Genomic DNA, 22,620 nt, shown 5'->3' with positions numbered 1-22,620 from the left:
TGCAGAAAGGGCACTACATACACTAGATGTACGGAGGGCCCTCATGTACTACATCGACAGGACTAAACCCTTCAGGAAGACAAAACAACTGTTCGTTGCCTTTGCCCCACACCACAAAGGTAACGCAATCTCCAAAGCAGGGATAGCCAGATGGATAGTTAAGTGTATTCAAATCTGTTATCAAAAGGCAAAACGCACATTAACTATTCCACCACGAGCCCACTCAACACGCAAGTTGGGGGCTTCCATGGCCTTCCTAGGAAATATTCCCCTGCATGATATATGCAGAGCAGCCACATGGTCCACTACACACACATTTACAAAACACTATTGCGTAGATGTGCAGTCAAAACAGCAGGCAGCTGTAGGACAGGCTGTTCTCAAAACACTTTTTCAGACCGCTGCAGCTGGCACGGGTAGCCGCCGCCAATAGAGGGCACTGCTATGTATTCTATGCACAGATATGAATTCAGCAGCCCACATGCCTCGAACTGAATATGCTACTTACCAGTATGCATCTGTTCTTGGCATGTAGGGCTGCTGACATTCATATCGCCCTCCCTCCTCCCCGGCGCCTGTCGCAGCTGCAGCTCTCAGAATTATTGCAAGCATGGTCATCACTTTCTGTATCTACTCCATCACTGCCACAATGGCGAAAAACAATCTGAGGATGGAGAGGATGCCCATGCGCACTGTAGTCCAGGGGAGGAGTCACCTATCCAAGGATACTTCGAAGACTCTTCCAGGACAACAACGTGCAAACATCCGGACCCAACACTAGGCGGCGATCTATGCACAGATATGAATGTCAGCAGCCCTACATGCCAAGAACAGATGCATACTGGTAAGTAGCATATTCAATTCTATGCACAGATATGAATTCAGCAGCCCACAGGCCTCGAACTGAATATGCTACTTACCAGTATGCATCTGTTCTTGGCATGTAGGGCTGCTGACATTCATATCGCCCACCCTCCTCCCCGGCGCCTGTAGCGGCTGCAGCTCTCAGAATTACTGTATAGCATGGTCATCACTTACTGTATCTACTCCATCACTGCCACAATGGCGAAAAACAATCTAAGGATGAAGAGGATGCCCATGCGCACTGTGGTCCAGGGGAGGAGTCACCTATCTCGTGATACTTCGAAGACTCTGCCAGGACAACAACGTGCAAACATCCGGACCCAACACTAGGCGGCGATCTATGCACAGATCTGAATGTCAGCAGCCCGACATGCCAAGAACAGATGCATACTGGTAAGTAGCATATTCAATCCTACACTGGCATCAGTGTGGGTTTAATGTGCTGAGAAGTTTGATACCAAACTTCCCAGTCTTCAGTGTTGCCATTATGGTGCTGTGGAGCTAGTGTTTGACGAGCTCTCAGCACCATGTACTCTTAAATGGCAGCACTGCACTTAAAGTGCCCAGGAATGGACCTGGGTACTGTAGGGGCACAGGCCTCCTGCTCCTGTGCCCACACCATGGGCATAAGGCACCCAGCCAGAGGGGTGGCTGATATATGCCTTGGCAGTGTAGGTGATGGGCATGGCACACAGAGATGTGTGCCATGTCGACTCTTCATTTTCTCCTGCACCCAGACACTCAGCCTGCAAAGGCAGTGTGTGTGTGTGTGTGTAAGGGTACAGGGCCTCTAAGGGTGGCACAATGAGTGCTGCAGCCCTTAGAGGCATTCCCTGGTCACAAGGCCCTGGGTACCTAGGGTACCATTTACCAGGGGCTGACATGTGGCCAGGGTTTGCCAATTTGGAGTTTGTGTGTTTTAAGGAAGGAACATAGGCCCTGGGCACCTGATTGGCAGGAGTCCAGGGTACACTCAGTCGAAGTACATTCAGCAATTTAGCAAAAAGTGGGGGCATACCATGCAAGAAAGATGGCACTTTCTCACAATATGCTCCAGGGATTGGGTGTGCATCAGACAAAAAGAGAGGCAACAAGAAAAACATGTAAAGCAGTAAAGGCACAATTGCCAAACATGCACAAACGAAACGAGAGGTTGTCTTTATAAATTAGATCCTTTATTTCATATGGTTTGCCAATACAGCCAACACATTTCGCCCGTATGCTGCCATTAAAGAGACCCAGAAGCTGTGTTAGAAGATTATCGTCTGCGTTCCTGTATTTCAGAAGGATATGGATTCTGAAAGTCTTCAATGAAGAGGTGTTTGACGGAGAAATTTCCAAACACACTAATGATGTAGAGCCATAATCCACATCTTAAACTGGACCCGTATCTGGTTCCAGCATCAAGTCAACGTAGGATTCTATTGGGTTATTGGGTGTGCATCAGTTTTTGTCACAACATTGAGGCCCCTATAGTCCATACACAACCTCATTTCTTTCTTTTCACCCTTGGAGTAAGGTTTAGGGACTAGGACAAATGGGCTGGCCCGTGGACTCCGAGGGTTCGATGAAAACCAATTCCAGCATCTTGTTGACTTTAGCTTGGATGCTCTCTGACCTTATCGGACTGCCTGTAAATTTTGTTTTAGACAGGTAGGCTGTCACCAGTGTCCACATCATTGGTTCACCAGCTAGTCTGACATGGGGTCAGAGTGAAGAGCTCAGCATACTGACTTAGGATTTGCCTGCTGTTTGCTTGCTGTTGGGCAGTGAGTGTGTCTGAAACGACCACTCCATCCTTGGACCCATCATATGGCTTGTTGGGAAGGAGTCTGTGACCATGAGCACGGTCATGTCTGCTCCATCATAATCAGGCGGTTAACATGTATCACCCTTTTGAGGTGTTTGCAACTTCCAATGTACACAAGATAGGTGAGCTCCCCTTTTCTTTCAAGAACAGACTAGGGCCCACTCCACTTGTCAATACCCATACCTTCTGCCCTGGTTTAAATTCTACCAGAGTAGCATTTTGGTACACCACTGCTTTTGCAGTTTTTGCCTGGCCTGAAGGTTTTGGCTTGCTTTCTCCATGTACTTGGCCATCCTGGAACAAAGGTCAAGCACGTAGTCTACTATGTCTTGTTTTGGTTCTTTGAGAGGTTTTGCCCAACCTTCTCTTACCAGACTTGGAGTACCTCTAACAGGATGCCCAAACAAAAGTTCAAAGGGTGAAAACCCCACTGCCTTCTGTGCCACTTGCCTGTAGGCAAAAGGCAGGCATGGAAGTTGGACATCCCCTCTCCTTCTGAGTTTTTCTGGTAGCACCATTTATCATGCCTTTTAATGTCCGGTTGAATCTCTCCGCCCGGCCAGTGGTTTGTGGATGATAGGGTGAATCTGTAGTTAACTCCACACCCATCCCACGTGTGTTTTAGGTAAGCAGGCATGACGTTTGTACCTCTGTCTGATACCACCTTCTTTCGGAAACCAACCCAGGTAAATACACCAAGGAGGGCTTTTGCCACCATTGGTGCCCTTAGGGGAATAGCTTTGGGATACTTGGTGGCATGATCCACTACCATCAGAATATATATGTTCCCTGAGGCTGTTGAAGGGCCCAGGGGGCCAACAATGTTGACTCCTACCCCAACCATTGGAAGGTGCAATTAAGGGGGCTTTTCAGCGGTTTCCTGCCATGCCACTGGCCTGGCAGGTGACACAGGATTGACAAGTCCTTCACCTTCCGAGACCTCCCTGAACAGTAGAATTGGTTGACTAGCCTATTCCAAGGGGATGTCATGGACCAAAGTAGGAGGAAACTCTCAAATTCTGAGGACAACCACTCTCCTGGTTGCACCAGGTGTTGAGTCTCTGGCCCCAGTGTATAGGAGTCCATCCTCCTAATATACCCTGTGGGTGCCACTCACCCTTTTTCTGTGCAGCAGCTTGCTGCCTCAGGCTTTCAAGAGTGGGACAGGGTTCTCGCCCCTGGCACTGTTCCATCCTAGAGGGTACCCCTGGGCCCAAGAGATCTGCCTGGTAAGGCCCAATCTCTTCAGGCTCCGTTCCCTCTGAGAATACCAAGTTCTCTTCCTGAGAAGAGCGGTTCTGCCTTGTGATCTGTTTAGAAGCTCATGCAGATATGCCCTCACCTGGAGTATAGAACCACCCTTAGATCTGTGAGACCTGCTAGAGGGGTGACTTGCCTTCTCTGTCAGGCAGTACTAGCTGGCATGGCACCCAGGCAGGGTACCATGATGACTGTTGTTTTCTGCCTAACAGGAGCATGCAGGCTGTAAGGGCAGTGGCATTGTCCCAGTAAGGGGGGGTCCCAAGGGACCCTCTTCAGCTCCCAATCTCCAGGTACCCTTTACTAGAGACTTGCAGGAGGCAGAAGTACCAATTGGGATGTGTTTTAGGAAAGGTGCACTGGCACGGGGGACCCGGATGGCAGTGACCCTGTGCACTGCATTTTAAGCCACATCAAAACAAGGCAAAAAGTAGGGGGCTAACCATGCAAAACACACTTTCTCACAAGTGTCGCCAAATCTTCCAGATGGCAGCCTGCAAACCAACACGTCACCCAGTGTAGCTGTGAGGTCAAGTAATATCATTTGAAGTGAGGCACACTGAGCCGTCCACTGGCAAATAATGTTTGAGAAGTGCTACTCTGCGGCGTGTCTTGTGCCATATAAGATCACCCCAAAGAGGGAAAGAAGGGCCATGTAAGGGGAAGATTTGCAGAGTAATAAAATAATCTCTGCAATACAACCTTTTTGTTAGGGTCAACCTACCGGCCACCAATAGCAGCAGAGTTTGTCAGAATGAGATCTGTGCCCTTGAAACAGAGACATTGCAAACTAGGTTACCTTCCAGGCGGTCCTCAGGCGTACGATAGTCTTTAAATCCATGATGTGAGGGAACACGTTCAATTATGTGTTACACAGTCTCCATAAGGAACTTATTAGTAATGTCCAATTGGAACGGTATATCTCATTTAAATGAAGGAAAAGAGGAAATCTGAGACATGGAATTCATTTTCACCCTCATTCCTGCTACTGGTAACTTGTTTCTAACCTGGACGCAGGTGAACGTTGAGGTCTTCAGTGTTCAGCCAAAAATGATTCCTTGTATCCTACAATATATGAACTTTCCAGCCTTCGATGCCAAGTTCACGATACTCTTCCCCTTTCAGGTTTGGGGATTTGATTGACTCCAAAACATTTTAACTGGTTACTGTTGCTTTTATGGAGCCCCTGAAGGATCTAGCAACGGGATTCTTGCGGTCTATATTGCGTAAGTGCTCCAGCACCCTTTTCTTCAAAGGATGCATGAATACTGCTACAGCATAGAATTTCTTACACTGGTATGTAAAGCTACATACTGTATAATCGTTGCATGTAAAGTGCTTGCTGATCTCCCTAGTACCTTCCTGTGGGGGGGGGGGGGGGGATACTCATACACTTGTGCTAAAATTGCAAGCTTTGCATTTGTAACGGGTAAAAAAAATAACTTGTACTACTCTGTTTTTAGTGACTACTGATATTATATAATTATTACCTATTCTGACCATGAGGTATACACCTTTACTAAATGTCACACGTAGACCATCAGAGATACTTTCTCAATCGCAGGATCAGATCTCAAAATTGTCCAATGTTTCTATTGACTTCATCCAATTGCTTACTATAGGCAGTGATACATCTGATATTTGTTCTGGTCTGTCTTGTTCTGGGTGATACCATATAGAAGATCTTCCCTAGTCACTGTGATCACTCAAAACGGCAGCCTTCAAGGTAGCATCCGGGTATCCCCATTCTTTAAATCTTTGTAGTAAAAATTCTTGCTCAACTGAATTGGGTGTCATGCTACAATTCCACTTTGCTCTTAACAATGCTCTATAGGGGATACTGTGTAATACACTTTTGGGATGACTGCCCTGTGCATATAAAAAAAAAAGCTTACCAGCAGTCTCTTTCCTAAATTATTTGGAAATGAGTGTATCCTCTTTCACAGTAATGCCCAGTTTCTTGAGATTCTACGTGATGGCTACTGATGTGACATTTGAAGTTTAACAAGCCCTCTTCATTTAGTCTGTCAATGAAATCATGTGCCCCACACTCATCCCTATTCCAGATGGAAAACACATTGATCAATATGTCCAGAGCACATTTTCATAACCAGGTATGATGCTGAGGACCTGCTCCTCCTACCAGCCCATATACGGATTTGCATAGCTGGTGGCAAAATAGGCCCCCCATCGCAGTTCCTATTTGATGGAATCGAAGAGGAACTAGTTGTTAGACGAGTAGATCAGCTTGTTCTGCTCTTGGTCAAATATGATCTGTTCAGAAATGGCCTAGACTTTATTCAGTCCATAGAGAGATGGAGAGTTTTATGTATTATCCTTTATCACTGGTTAGCAAAAAGGTAAGAAACTCCTCTCAGGAAGGCAAAGAGCTCCTTCTAGGAGGAGGAGAAATGTTCTATTCAGAAGTTTTGCAAAGCTGCCACAGGGAGTCGTTCATTTGAACTGTAGAGCTTGATGCCCAAAGGGCATTGCAGACTTATTCTTTCTTGGTCTCAGTAGGTGTGAGCGCAGCATTCTGCTTTTGTTAAATGGAAGGTAAATCGACCAGTTAAAGATGGAATAAACAAATGTTCTTTTTCAAAGAAGAAACAGTGACTGGCCATTGATATTAAGTGTTAACCTAATTTGCACCTCTAATCTACCACTTTGATCAAACTTTTACTATTCACCTTTGCTATTAGAGTCAAGTGCCCTAAGAATAATTGATTATCCAGTTGCAGTTCTATAGAACTCATGGTCTTGAACATCAATCGTAAACCCCACAGAAATTGAGGATCCCCACAGTGTACTAATGCCTGACTGCCACTGTATTCCAACAAAAGGCTTCACAAGGAGGCATATTCTGGTCCAGTTCATGCAGAACTTGAGCAAGCTTAATGACCCTGCAGACTATGAATGTACTACTTTTTAGAATGTTTCAAAGGAGTATTGTAAGCTTTTCCAATTTTTAGAGGCAATGCCTGTGTCACCAGATTTTTTTTTATTTTTTTGCCCTTATTTATGCATGGTTGAAAAGGGTTTTTTGCCCCTTCTCTATGCCAAATGCAGTTTCCTGGTCCTTCACAATTAAACTTTTAGTTTAAAAGCACAGTAGGCGTTGCCTCTTAGAGTACTCTCTATACAAAAATGCTGCCTCTTGCATGTTTTCTAAATGAGAATGTACTGTGTTTGGGCTTCTATGGTTGGGGGTAAAAAAATTCTGCTTCTGCATTTAAAAGAAAATGAACATCCTGGAGTATTATTTCAAATATGCAGCTTTTCCTTATGTTTCTAATCTTAGCTATCCTTCATGTGGCATTTCTGTGTTTATGATCCTCTCGCACAGCTTCCTGCTGTCAGCGAGGACCTTGGATTTATTTTGTTTTCACGTTTTGTCTGATTAAATTTCAAAAACAGCTTGGTTAACTCACTGGTGGTGCATGTTGGGATAATGAAACGTCTAGACATGGTAAAGGCATGGCAAGTTTCACTCATGCCAAAGGATAAGGACACACTTTTAATTGCAAACATGCACTTGGGAAATGGTGTTTTACACTCCAATATAAATTAGTGACTGATTTCATTTGAAAGAATGTGTCCCCCACACAACATTGTTATTCTAAAACATCATCATGACTAGGGTCTGTGGAGTCTTTAGTGTGGATTGTGCATCCATTGTCCAATGACTTTAGTTTGTTACCCAGGTCGGGTGATGCTTGATTAGAGATTTGTGGGTGGTAAATGTTTGGTTTGCATCAAAACAAATTCCAAAATAGAGATGAACATTCGCTGACTCCTAGCAAGCATATCTTTCAAAGGGTTCATAACCCTTTTGGAGTTCAGCTACTTGAAGCATTTCAGCAAAACAGTATTGAGGCTGCTCCGGATTTTCCATTATTGTGGGATCAAACTTACCGACTGACTATTTTGCAGCAAATAGGGTTGGAAATGTATTCCCACCACTGAAATATTGTTAAGCAAATCTGCTGTAGCTGTTACTGTCCACACTGCATACACTTGAACAAAGTTTAAACACTTCCACAGCATTGACACTTGTGTTTTTTTGTCAGACGTGGTGACGACCTCTTGATGCATATGGAGATCGAGCTGGTTGAGGCACTGTGTGGCTTCCAGAGACCAATTTCTACATTGGACAGTAGAACTATCGTCATAACTTCTAAACCTGGTGAGTGCATGTGAATTAAATAGAGAATGTTCGTTTTCTTGCTTAGTCTTAATTATTTAAGGTGATATAAATTTGTATACGAGTATCCAGAAATACTGCTGCCATACACCTTCCAACCTTTGACTCTTGATTTGTGTTCTGCTATTAGGAAAGATAAACCATGCTTTGGGTGAGAGCAGATTGTAAGAAAGTGCCCTAGTTTAGCATGGTTGCACCCACTTTTTGCTAAACTGCTGATGTACTTTGACTGAGTGTGCCCTGGGTTCCTGCCAAACCGGTACACAGGCCGATGTTCTTTCCCTAAATCTGCATTTAAACCAATCCCAATTGGCACTCTTTGGCCACATGTCAGTCCCTTGTAAATGGTGCCCTAGAGACAAAGGGCACGGGCCAGGGAAGACCTCTAAGGGCTGCATCACTTATTGTGCCACCCTTAGAGGCCCTGTCTGTACCTTTATACACACACACACACACACACTGCCATTGTAGGCTGCGTGCTTTGGTGCAGAACAAAGTGAAGTCTCGGCATGGCACACATTCTTGTGTCCTATACCTACAAGCCCCTGCCCCGGCATAGGTCAGCCACTCCTCTAGCTGGGTGCACTATACCAGTGGTGAGGGTACAGGGGCATGAGCCCTGTACCCCTACGGTGTCTAAAACAATTCTTATACTTTGTAAGTGTGTGAGAAAGTGGCTCTGTATATACTGTTCCCTAATAGGTACAGGGTGTACAGAGTCCACAGTCCCCCAGAGGCTGATAGAGGTCAAAGTTAGGTATGACCTTACTCTCAAAAGTGGTAGCTTGGTCGAGCAGTAAGGCAGTACCAGAGGACAGTGTAAAGCATTTATTGTAGACACTCAGTCAGCAAATGGTTTCACACACTCAATAACTGAACTCTAGGCCAATGGTTTATATATAAAAAATATATGCTGGTTTTATTTTTAGAACCACAAAGGGAGTGAAAATATACTTTCTCAGAATGAGAGGTTGAATAAAAATACTTTTGTCTTAAGCAATAAATTTGTGTAAACAGTCACAGTTGGTTGCAATAAACAATCCTATTTCCTAAACATAACAATGCATTGAGCTCAATGGTAAATTCAGGTTATATGTAATAAATTACTTTTCAGATTACTTTTGGAATTCCAGGTCTGGCTCCTAGAACCAGCCTGGGGTCAGTATTCAGAATCAAGTGATGAAAGTCGACTTAATAACTGTAATGATTTTTAAATAATATTTAGCTATTTCAAAAGTTAGCACTTAGAAAATATTTCAAAGAAAACATTCAATGGATCTCTATGGCAAGAAATTCACATTGCAGGTAGAGTACTTTATCGTTACTTTAGTAATCCAGGACTGGGTGCCTAGACCCAGGACTGGGGTCCTTATCAGAAGCAGGTAAGTAATTTCGTTTGCAGAAATGGTACGATTTTAAAAGAATATTTCAAATTTGCAAAAATAGACACTTAGAAGAAATTTCACAGAAAAGCAGACAATGGTTTCCTATGGGAGAAAAATGAGTTAGAGGTAAGTATAGTTGTGAACACTTTTCAGGGTCAGGGCTGGGCACCAAGATCCAGCACTGGGAGCTCACCTAGGAGCAGGTGAGTAAATTCGTTTTTGTCACTTGGCTGATTTTTGGTGAATTTTTGCAGTTTTGAAAAGTTCACACTTAGAAGATTTTTGAAGAAAAAGCCAGTCAATGTTACCCTATGAGGAAAATGAAGTTAGCGGTTTAAGGGTAAGTACTCGACTGGCAGAGTTGAAATTCCGGGCATGGACTCAGGGGTCCCCCAGTGTCAGGTAGGTACAGTTGGTTCACCCTCAGCGGTTTCAGGACGGCCGGGTGCAGAGAGAGTTAGGCCCAATGTTATCCTATGAGGGATAGGGGGGCCTTGGTTGGTGGCTGCTGTCTGGCAGTCACTTACTCAGGGCAAGTGGGGAAGTAAGTTAGTGTAGAGAGGGCACTGCCAGGGCCACTCGGGCGGCTGGGTGCAGGGTGCTTTTGAGCCTTCGGGCGCTCAATGGAAATCAATGGGAATGTTCCGGTTTGGAAAAAGGCTGCAGGCTCGGGGACGAGGAGGTTTCAGGTGCCACCACCACTTCGAGAGGTAAGTTGGGTAGTTGTAGGTTAGGTGGGTACCCCGGGATTAGGCACAGGGGGCCGCAGGGCGCCGGGTGCAGGGGTGCCTTTTGACGTCGAGAATCTTACCCTCTGGTTGATCGCGGCTGGGGTGGCACTGGGTTCTGAGGCTGCAGGCTTCTTCCGGGATGTCGAGGGGGGGTCCTTGGGTGCCGGACTCGAGGTCACAGTCGCCGTGGGGTCGTCCTCAGGGTCTTTGTCCACTCCGGCACTGGCCAGGCTTGGCTGGTGCAGAGTGTGTTGGGTCCGCGGTCCCGGGCTGCTGCCAGGGGTTAAAAATAGGTTTCTTGAGTAGAGCCTCTACTCATGGGAGTCCCAGGGGCTTAGAGCCAAAAGGTAGCCAGGTCCTCCGGGGTTGGTGAGGTTGCTGGCCACGAGAGATGCCGCGCTGGTGCAGGTTCGAGAGTCGACAGGCCGGTAGGGCTGGGGCCTAAGCAGTTGGTGTCTTCTTCTCTTTTTAGCAGCTGCAGGGCAGGTCTTTGTTCTTCTTGCTCTTCTTGTAATTTTCTATCTGGAATCTAAGGAAGGAAGGTTCAGGGTGCCCCTAAATACTAGATTTAGGGGCGTTACAGGTAGGTGAAGGCCAGGGACCAATGGGTCCTTGTCCTGGGGTGGGTACACCCCCTGTTCGAGGCATATGAGCTGCAGATTGTACACTTAGCATAGGTCGCCATCTGGTGTTGGGCCCGGATGTTTGCAGTTTGTTTTTCTTCTTGGACCGTCTTTGGAAGTCACGAGTTTGGTGACTCCTCCTTCGGTCCGTACTGCGCATGGGCTTCGGCTCCATCCTCAGATTGTTTTTTTCCGCCATCGGGCTCGGATGTGATACTTCGTGCTCCGGCTTCGAACTTCTACGGTTCCAGCCTCGACGGAAAATCCTCGATTCTTCGAGTTCCTCATCATCTTCATCTCTCGAAGCGGCACTTTTTCCATCCCGTACATCGACACCGGCCTTCGGGCCCTCCGCGACTCCGGTCCCGGCCGATGGAAAGGACTCCGTTTAAAAAGTGCCCAAAATGTGGGTCTAAATTTCCCCACACCGACCTCCATCAGGTGTGTAACCTTTGCCTCTCTCCAGAACACGAGGCTCGAGACTGCCCCGCCTGCAAGTCTTTTCGATCGAAGAAAACGATCCGAGATCGAAGGGCTCGACGCACCATGGCGCACTCATCCTCGACAGCTCCACCGGACATCTTCGGAGACGACGCCGAAGCTTCGGGGCAGACACACACCGAACTGGGAGAAGACATCGTCAGCGCTTCCGAGGCCGACGACTCCGACCGGGAGGACGTAACACCAGGACAGCGGGCCGTGAGTACAATACCCCCTCCCAGCCCCGCACCGAAAACCAAAGAGACTCCGGTTACTCCCTCGCCTGCCGGCCTGGGCAAAACCAAAACCAAAGCCTCGATCACCCCACCTTCGGGCCCGGTGTCGAAGCACTCAAAGTCTCACGGCAGCTCGGGATCGAGCCAGCCGACGCCCGGTGCCGATAAACACCACTCAGCACCGAAGCCTGCAAAATCCAGCTCGACTCCGAAACCACCGGTGCCGAAGCCTGGACACTCGGCGCCGACCAAACACAAACAGAAATCGGTCGGCACCGACGCTCCGGCGCCGAAACAGCATTCGACGCCGAAACACACGGAGACCTCCAGAAAGCATGGCGTACACAGAACATCGAAACCTCCGGTTCCGAAATCGCCGGTGCCGACAGACGACTCGGCGCCATTGGCTCTGTTTACACCAGACCCTTTACAAAAGACTTTGTCCAGAGATCCAAAGACTGGCCTTTTGACTGTGATTACTAAGAAGCGTCGCCTTGAGGCTCCGGCTCCTCCTCCTCCACCCAAAAAGAGGGACTCAGCTACTTCTCCCCTTAGAGTACCCTCCCCACTGCCACCCCCCCTCCCACCACCACCCCCTCCACCTTTACCTCACTACGATCCGGCCCCATCCCCAGATCCGGATGACAGGGACCCGGACAATGACCCAGGGGACGCCCCAATGGATTCCACTCCACCAGGGACCCCAGATCCATGGGAGGATTATAATAACCCTGATGTACCCAATGTACCTCAAGACGACCTATACCCATCAAGGCCGTCTCCTCCAGAGGAATCCTTAGGGTTTCACCATTTAGTGCAGAGAGCAGCACACTACCATGGGGTGGACATGCACACTGAACCAGTGGAAGAAGACTTCCTACTGGATACATTTGATTTACAAGATCGTTCCACTGCTATTTTACCCATGCTTAAGGGTGTCACCAAGCACGCTACAGAGGTATTCAAAGACCCTGTCAGAGCCAGAGTACTAAACCCTAGAATAGAGAAGAAGTACAAGGCGGCACCCACAGACCCTGCATACATCAAGGGCCCTGCTCCTCTAGATTCCCTAGTTGTCTCCACAGCTAGAAAACGGGCTAACTCCCAATCCTCAGGAGATGCCCCACCACCAGACAAGGAATCTAAACTTCTGGACGCGTCTGGTAAACGCACCGCCTACCAGGCTGCAAACATGTGGCGCATTGCAAATACACAAGCACTGCTTGCGCGATATGATAGAGCACACTACGATGAATTAGAGGCTCTTATGCAGCACCTTCCAGAGAAATACAAACGCCAAGCTCATGACCTGATACAGGAGGGCAAACTAATCACAAACACCTCCATTAAGTGTGCCCTCGATGCAGCAGACACTGCTTCTAGAGCCATAAACACCAGTGTCCTGCTTCGCCGCCATGCCTGGCTCAGGATATCAGGGTTCAAGCCTGAGGTCCAGACATCAATACTTAATCACACCTTTGACCAGCAAACACTCTTTGGCCCAAAGGTAGACGAAGCGCTCGAAAAAATGAAGAAAGATACAGACACAGCGAAGTCTATGGGAGCGCTCCAGACCCAAGCCTCTAAGCGTTCCTTTCGACGCTCGTCCTTTCGTGGCACAGGTAGAGGCTCCTCCACCGATAATGCCTCTACCTCCTACAAATCCCCTCCTCAAAATACCTTTTCAAAGGGCAACCAAAGAGGTGGTTACAGAGGCAACAACAATAAGGGCAGGGGCAAAACCAACAATACCCGTTCTGCCACCCCACCCGCACAATGACTCCCCTTCGCTCCCCCCAGACCATTCCACTCCGGTCGGGGGCAGACTACAAGATTTTATCCACGTATGGGAGTCCATAACATCGGACAAATGGGTGACCCAAATCATTCGGTCAGGGTACTGCCTCGAGCTAACATCTACCCCACCCAATATCCCACCAAGGCACCGTCCAATGTCCCAAGAGCATTCCACACTGCTCAAACAAGAGGTACTCTCGCTCCTCCAGAAACACGCTATAGAGCAGGTACCCGACAATCAACGAAATCTAGGGGTCTACTCCCTATATTTCTTAATCCCAAAGAAAGACGAGACCCTCAGACCCATTCTGGATCTCCGGCCTCTAAATGCCTACATACATTCAGACCACTTTCACATGGTCACCTTACAACAAGTCCTCCCACTCCTCTGCCAGGGAGACTTTCTCACAACACTGGATCTGAAAGACGCGTACTTTCACATTCCAATACACCCCTCTCACAGAAAATACCTCAGGTTCGTGGTGGACGGGCAACATTACCAATTCAAGGTTCTCCCCTTCGGGGTCACCACTGCACCACGGGTGTTTACCAAATGCCTAGCAGTAGTAGCAGCACACCTCAGACGTCAACATGTTCACGTCTTCCCTTACTTAGACGACTGGCTCATAAAAGCCGCGTCCTACCACCAATGCGTGCAACATACAAACAGCACCATCCAACTGCTTCATCAGCTAGGCTTCACGGTGAACTACCAAAAGTCCCACCTCATACCATCTCACACAAAGCAATATCTCGGGGCCACCATAGACACCTCAAAAGGCATTGCCTATCCAAACTCAGCCAGAATCACAAGCATTCTAGCCTTACGCAAAATATTCCTTCCTCAACACTCTCTACCAGCAAGAGTGTTTATGAAGCTCATAGGGATGATGGCGTCTTGCATCTTCATAGTGCCCCATGCAAGACTCCACATGCGTCCACTTCAGGAGTGCCTAGCACAACAGTGGAACCAGGCCCAGGGTCAGCTGACGGATCTGGTGTTGGTGGACGGCCGCACACATCACTCTCTGCAGTGGTGGAACACCACAAACCTTTCCAAGGGACGGCCGTTCCTGGACCCGGTTCCCCAAGTGACTCTAACAGCGGACGCATCGCTCTCCGGCTGGGGAGCGCACCTCTTACACCTCACAATGCAAGGTCTATGGACGCCACAGCAAAAAACGCTCCACATCAACCATCTGGAGCTTTTGGCGATCTTTCTAGCCCTAAAATCTTTCCAAAAGCAGATTTCAGGCAAAGCAGTCCTCATTCGCACAGACAACATGACTGCGATGTATTATATACAGAAACAGGGGGGGACACACTCTCCCCAGCTCTCCCGCTTAGCCCAGAGCATATGGAGATGGGCAATTCCCCAAAACATTTTTCTCCTGGCACAACATGTTCCAGGCGTACAAAACACCATAGCAGATCTGCTCAGCAGACAGACTCAACAACTACACGAATGGGAACTGCATCCACAAGTTCTTCACCCATTCTTCCAACAGTGGGGGCATCCTCAAATAGACCTCTTCGCCACCCACGAAAACAAAAAATGCCCAAGCTTCGCCGCCAGATACCCACACCCATTGTCCAAGGGCAATGCGATATGGATGAACTGGTCAGGCAGATTTGCATACGCCTTTCCACCTCTCCCACTAATTCCATTAGTGGTCAGGAAACTACAACAGCACTCCCTCACACTCATTCTGGTAGCTCCGACGTGGGCCAGACAGCCGTGGTACACCACGCTACTACAACTATCAGTGGTACCACATCAAAAACTGCACCTTTCCCCATACCTCCTAACCCAGAACCATGGAGAAATCAGGCACCCGGACCCAGCTCAGCTCAACCTGGCGATCTGGCTCCTGAAATCTTAGAATTCGGGTACCTTAACCTTCCCCCTGATTGCATGAACATCATCATGGAAGCCAGACGTCCTACCACTAGAGCATGCTATGCCGCAAAGTGGAAAAGATTTGTAATGTACTGCCGTAACAATACAATCAACCCTCTAGATGCATCCATACAACACATCATATGCTATCTGCTCCATCTTCACAGGTGTAACCTGGCGTATTCATCCATACGCCTACACCTAGCAGCGATCGCTGCCTATCTACAAAACAGACAGCATTTGTCACTCTTCAGAGTGCCCGCTATTAAAGCCTTCATGGAAGGCCTTAAACGAGTAATTCCTCCCAGGGCACCACCCTCCCCTGTATGGAATCTAAATTTGGTCCTTACACGACTAATGGGTCCGCCCTTCGAACCAATGCACAAATGTGAGCTACAATTTCTCACCTGGAAAACAGCTTTCCTTGTAGCTATCACTTCCCTTAGAAGGGTTGGCGAAATACAAGCGTTCACCATACAGGAACCTTACATACAAATGCATCACAGCAAGGTCATACTTCGAACTAATCCGAAGTTCCTGCCCAAAGTCATTACCCCCTTCCACCTCAATCAATCAGTGGAATTACCTGTCTTCTTTTCGCAACCCCAATCTGTTGCGGAAAGGGCCTTACACACACTAGATGTGAAAAGAGCGTTGCTTTATTACATACAAAGAACGCAACCCTTCAGGAAGACCAAACAGTTGTTCGTCTCCTTTTCTCCACCACATAAAGGCAACCCCATCTCAAAATCAGGGATAGCTAGGTGGATTGTAAAATGCATACAAATTTGCTATCAGAAGGCAAAGAGAACATTATCTGTTCCCCCTAAAGCCCACTCTACAAGAAAGTTAGGGGCTTCTATGGCTTTTCTAGGGAATATACCCTTAGATGACATATGCAAGGCAGCCACATGGTCTACACCGCACACATTCACAAAACACTACTGTGTAGATGTGCACTCCCAGCAGCAAGCTAGGGTGGGCCAGGCTGTACTAAAAACACTCTTTCAAACAGCTGCAACGGATACCGGTGGTCGCCGCTAAGGTTGGGTACTGCTATATAATCTATGCTAAGTGTACAATCTGCAGCTCATATGCCTCGAACGGAATATGCTACTTACCAGTATGCATCTGTTCTTGGCATGTAGAGCTGCAGAGTTGTACACGCCCACCCGCCTCCCCGGCTACCTGTATCCGTTCCAGTCCATCTTATTTAGATACAACACACATGGGTTTCTCACTGTTATTACTACGCTCCATCATTTCCCTGTTGGCGAAAAACAATCTGAGGATGGAGCCGAAGCCCATGCGCAGTACGGACCGAAGGAGGAGTCACCAAACTCGTGACTTCCAAAGACGGTCCAAGAAGAAAAACAAACTGCAAACATCCGGGCCCAACACCAGATGGCGACCTATGCTAAGTGTACAACTCTGCAGCTCTTCATGCCAAGAACAGATGCATACTGGTAAGTAGCATATTCCATCCTGCCTCTCTCCTGTGGGAGGGGGGCAGTAGCCTAATCCTGATAGGGTAGGGCCTCCCATCTTCAAGATGGCGAGAGCCCGGAGATGTGCTTCACCTCGCCTCCCCCACCTGAGGGGTGGGGGGGGCAGGCTGGCACATCCCCTGTCCTTGTATGGGGTTTCCGGCCAAGCTTCCCGCCAGAGTGGGGGGTTGCAGTGGCCTGGGGAAACTCCAAATGGCGGCATGCCTTTGAAGCTTCCCTTGGCTCATCCTGGGGGAGGAGATTTCTCACCTCACCCAGGATGTGCATTGTTGCAGGCCCGGGAGAGCAGGGGCTCTCCCACCCAGGGGTCCAGCAACGTGTCTGCTGTGTGGCAGCCTGGGCAGCCTCAGAGCAGACGTGGATTGTAAGTTAGCTGTAAGGGGGCATCTCTAAGATGCCCTCTGGGGTGCTTAGTACATTAAATCCCACACTGGCATCAGTGTGGGTTCAATGTGCTGAGAAGTTTGATACCAAACTTCCCAGGCTTCAGTGTTGCCAATATGGTGCTGTGGAGCTCGTGTTTGACAAGCTCTCAGCACCATGTACTCTTAAATGACAGCACTGCACTTACAGTGCCCAGGAATGGACCCGGGTACTGTAGGGGCACAGGGCTCCTGCTCCTGTGCCCACACCATAGGCGTAATGCACCCAGCTAGAGGGGTGGCTGACATATGCCTTGGCAGTGTAGGTGATGGGCATGGTACACAGTGATGTGTGCCATGTCGACTCTTTGTTTTGTCCTGCACCCAGACACTCAGCCTGCAAGGGCAGTGTGGGTGTAAGGGTACAGGGCCTCTGAGGGTGGCACAATGAGTGCTGCAGCTCTTAGAGGCCTTCCCTGGCCACAAGGCCCAGGGTACCTAGGGTACCATCTACTAGGGGCTGACATGTGGCTAGGGTTTGCCAATTGGGAGTTTGTGTGGTTTAAGGAAGGAACATAGGCCCTGGGCACCTGATTGGCAGGAACCCAGGGTACACTCAATCGAAGTACATTCAGCAATTTAGCAAAAAGTGGGGGCATACCATGCAAGAAAGATGGCACTTTCTCACACAGTGCAGTACTGCCATTACGAGTATATGGTGCTGGGAGTTTGTCATTACGAACTCCACAGCACCATGATAGCTTTACTGAAAACTTGGAACTTAGGTATCAAACTTCTCAGCACATTAAACCCACACTGATCCCAAAGTGGGATTTAATGAAAAATTCACTCATAAGGCATCTTTGAGATGCCCCCTGAAAAACTACCTAACACTAGTGTCAAGGCTGAGTGGCTGCTCGCCAACTGCCACCACCAGACATGTTTGTGGACCCCTGGGTCGAGAGCTTGCTTCTCTCAAGGGTCTGAAACAATGTACATCCTGGGACGAGGTGCCAAGCCTCCTCCCCCTAGGATGGGCTGGGTCCACGAAGGGGAGGCTTCAAAGGCTTGCCACCTTTGTGAGCTACGCCAGGCCTTTGCTGCTTCAAGCAACTGGCCCCCACCTGTTCTGACCTCCACTTTGATCAAGAGATTCAGCAGGAAAACCAAGGGAGGTGTGCCCACCTTTGCCAACCCCACCCCTCAAGTGAGGGGGGGGCGAGGTGAAGTACAACTCAGTCCCTGCATCTTGCAGATGGGGGGTACCCAGTCAAACAGAGTGAGGCCTAAGCTCCCTCCCACTGGAGGGTGGCATAATAGGGGGTGTACCCACCCCAAGGAAGGGACCCATTGGTCCCAACCTTTACTTACCTGTAACACCCCATAATCTAGTATTTAGGTCCAACCCTGAACCGTGCCTCCTCAGACAAGAACTGACCAGAAGAAGAGAAGGACCGAAGAAGCCGTGCTGAAATCAAGAAGAGGACGCCCACTGACATGGCCCCAGCCCTACCGGCCTGTCTCCACCTCAAACATGCTCCAGCGTAATCCCGTTGTGTCCCGCAGCCTCAAGAACCCAAAGGACCTGCTCTGCCTTCCAAACCCAAGACTGTCTCCCATGAGCACCGGATTTGCTCACCCACGGATTACTGACTTGCATGTGTTCCTAATGATTGTACTGGGTACCCACTTCATAGTTCTCTAACAAGCTATAGTGCATTCGGTCTGCCTACCCTCTTCCTTGCTGGAAGTTTGTGATGTGAAGGTGTTATTCACATTTTGGAATGGATTCACAAACAGCAGAATATTTCTGTTCCTCATAACCCTTTTGGATGCATTCACTTTGTATTTTAAGCAAAGACCCACAGATCAATGTGGCCACCACTGGAACAGTTGGTGGGTTAGCAGGACTGTGAATGGAACAGTTGGACTTTGTATAATGGAAATTATGAGTAAGTAGACGACGCATTACCACTTTGCCCCTCCTCAGTCCTTATAATTGAGGATATAGCAAGCAGAGGAACGCTGAGCCAAAGGCCACACGACCGACATTCCTGCAATAAAGGTAAACTAGGCAGTGAAAGGAAACCATGAGAAACAGCCTCACTTCTGCAACAAGAATTCCAGGAAGAGCCCCCACTAAGAGAAAAGTACCCAAGCAACAAAGGGGCCAAGCCTTTAGGATAGTGGCTGATCATCTACAAAGAACACAGCCCATCAAATAAAGTAAAAGGCACAAGAAAGGAAATAGGTGGAAATAATCCAGACATCCCTGGTCATTTTTCAGGAGAGGACAGAGAAACGAAACCTACCCGACTAGACCAATCTAGAAGGTAGACTGGCCTCAACTGCCACATAAGAGTAAAGGCATGCACTTGGTTTTTCTATGATGAGCAGTCAGATAACATAAGGCTACTTCAGACACATCACCTCCATTCTGCCTTCTGTCACAATAAGAAAATAACTTTCACTGACAGACTGCTTGCCTGGTAGACCCCTTGCAGAAGTCAGTCATAAGAATAAGAAACTGCTCCAGGAAAGTTAGAGTAACCAGCAGACCAGATTAACTGCAATTGTAGAGAGCAAGGTGGATTCAGGGCTGGAGTGCTTCAAGGACAGCAGTGCTACGGCCAGGTCCTTGGGCTGGTCTATGGCCCCTCTGCAACCCCAATCCGCCCTTCATAGCTACGTAAGAGGTCTCCAACCCCACCTATACCCTCCCAGGCACCACAGCCAGAAGGTTTCCTAGTCTTTTTGTGGCTGAGGGTCCCAGAGACCATGTGGGAGAGACGGCCAGTTAAATAAACGCACCCTCCCTGGCAGCCGTTTCGTCAAGCCTCTTTAGTCCCCCTCCTACCATCTTGGGCACCCAGTGGAAGGCAAAATGTCATCACCTCCACTGGTCGTCAATAACCTCGCACTGTTGGGTACAACAGATAGTCCAAAGGGGTTGCTTCCTCCCCTTTGTATCATTCCCTCCACCCACTCGCCATTGCGATTAGCTGACAGGGGACCATCTCTCCTTACTCTCTCAAAGTACAGGTTCTCTTGGCCAAGGAAGCTAAAGAAGTAGGTTGTGGTTATTCCTGCTACTTCTGGTACCAAAGGACGATGGAGGACGTTGTCCTATCCTGGATCAGGACCTTTTCAACCTCCTTGTTAAATAAGAAATTCAAAATGCTCACGCTCGCCCAAGTTTGTATGCCCATGACCTAGGAGACTGAGTGGTAGCGTTGGACTTGCGTCCTGCTGTGTCCAGATGCTATCTGTGGTTCACTGTGGGCCTCAAGCACTCTTCCTTTGCTGTGCTACCTTTTTGCCATACCAGCACCCCTCAGGTGTTCACCAAGGTGATGACGTTAGTCGTAGCTCATCTGCGGAGGTCTGGGATTTCAGTCTTAACCCTACCTTCACAATTGGTTGAAGGCAGGCTCACTCTACGCTGTTGTCACCCACTTTAAAACGACGGCAAACCTCCTGCACTCGCTATGGTTCACCATCAAAATGCCAAAGTCACACCTGGCTCACTCTCAGGCACTCCCTTTCATCGGAGCTGTTCTGTACACTGTGTTTCGGGCGCATCTTCCAGAGTGGCAGATTCAGGCTATGATACTGATGTTTTAGTGCCTCTCCTTTAAATTGAGTGAGGCTAACTCTGAGGATGTTGAGCCTCATGACCTCCTGCATTCTGCTGGTGACACATGCCCGCTGTCGTATGTGGCATTGCAGTGGGACTTGAAGGCCCAGTGGGCGCAGTATCAGGGAAATCTCTCCAACATGGTCCATATCTCAGAGGGAACTGCAAAAGACCTGCAGTGGTGGCTAACGGACCACGATTGGGTCAGTGTTGGACCCCTCTCCCTTCCCCAATCCGTTCTAAAGGCGGTGACAGATTGTAGGAAGCTGGCTCTGTGTATGGTATACCACTAGGTGGTTATACTGTGCACAGTCCAGTGATTCCCCCAGAAGTGTACAGGGCTCAATGCAAACCCAAAGCACTCTATTTGTGGTAGTGTGGGCAAGCAGCCTTAGGCCTAACACAGAGGAGTGTAAGACATTTGTTGTGCACACAGTTACCAATAAATGACACAACAATTTTCAGTCTTTGCAATGTCCACCTATGGGAGGAAAACAATATTGGGTGTTTGCAGGTAAGTACACAACTTACAGTTCCAGTCTTTGGGGGTTAAGCTCAACAGAGGCCACGGTTCGGGTAAGCACATTCACTGCACCACAAGTGGTAGAGGAGCAGCCGGGTGCAAAGGCCAAATCTGGAGTTGGGGCCCAATGTTAACCGATGGAGACTCGACTTGCTTGAAGACACGCTGCTTGCAGGTAAGTAAAGCGACTGCTGGGTTCAAACTTCAGGGTTTTGGCAAGCAGTGTGGGGGCCACAATACATCCCCAAACATTCACCACCAACGGCACAGGGGCGGCCGGATGCAGTGGGTAGATACGGTATCTGATAGAGACAACTTGCTGCAGATTCCTTACCTTTTGAACTTCCAGGCGATCCAGAAGCTTTTTCTTAGCAATACCCCTGCGCGCTGGTAGGTGGCGTCAGTTGACTCAGCTTGACGATGTCCGCATCGTGTTAATCATCGTGGCATCCGCGTCGTCCATATAATCGCCACTCCGGCACGCTGACATCAGTTTTTTTCTTTCCTCGCCAGCCAGCGCTAATCCGCTGGAGAGTTACTCCCTGTCAATTTTTGACAGACTTTTTTCGACCCTTTGTCTACTTCGTTGGTGTGTTTAGGTTATGTTGAGTAAAAAGACTTCCGCGTTCAAGCCCCATTTAGTGTGTCTCTGGTGCCTGAAGCGCGACCATGATTCGAAGTCCTGCTCCGACTGCCGGGCCATGGCACTGAAGGCTGTGAGAGAGCGGTGCCTAAAACTACTCGCGGTCCGGCACAGCGAAGGTCGCCTCGTCTGTCTCGATCCTGGTCCAGGTCTCGGTTGAGAGGAAGGTCCAAGCACTGCTCCAGTGAATCAAAGTGCTCTTCGTCTAAGTCAGGTAAAGGCACCATAAAATACACAAGTCGAAGCATGCTTCGACTTCTCTCCTCCCGTCTCGCAATGCAGCAAAGGAAACTCTGCGTTCAAGGACCTGCTCGTCGGAGTGGGTGCTTGGTTCGGCTTCGTGTTTCCCTGCCTTTCCGGGTCCAGGAGCGACCTCTGCCCAACTGAAGGAGTTTTGTGGCCCCAATTGTGCCATATTTGGCCAGCCTGACCCTGCCGGTACACCTTCGGGCCCCGCAGGCGCCATGAATGGAGGGCCCTCCATGGTTCCCACACCTGCGGCTCCGGCACCACAGCCTCTGATTGGACCCGATCCTGGGTCAGGACCGACGCCAGTCACACCTCCACAGCGACCTTCCCTGGCATCACGTCCGACGCCGAGGTCCTTAGCATTGTTGTCGGTGAACACTGCATGCCTGTTCGGCCGCTATTCCCATT

The 22,620-nt window shown here is 48.7% G+C and overlaps 1 protein-coding gene across 2 annotated transcripts in view; it reads left to right on the top strand.

Annotated features, from left to right (window-relative positions):
• Positions 1-22,620, top strand: part of DNAJA1 (DnaJ heat shock protein family (Hsp40) member A1) — a 153,832-nt gene that overhangs the window by 86,180 nt on the left and 45,032 nt on the right. For both annotated transcript variants that reach the window (XR_014978070.1, XM_085641087.1), the window contains exon 7: positions 8,005-8,120. Coding sequence is in view for 1 of the 2 variants with exons in the window: in XM_085641087.1 (XP_085497213.1) it covers positions 8,005-8,120 (116 nt within the window). In the remaining variant the exon portion in view is untranslated. The remainder of the gene's footprint in view (positions 1-8,004; positions 8,121-22,620) is intronic.

Source organism: Triturus cristatus, chromosome 2_2 (assembly GCF_964204655.1).
Source record: "Triturus cristatus chromosome 2_2, aTriCri1.1, whole genome shotgun sequence".
Classification (NCBI taxonomy): domain Eukaryota; kingdom Metazoa; phylum Chordata; class Amphibia; order Caudata; family Salamandridae; genus Triturus; species Triturus cristatus.
Note: the sequence above shows the minus strand (reverse complement) of the source record. Positions and strands in the feature narration are given on the sequence as shown.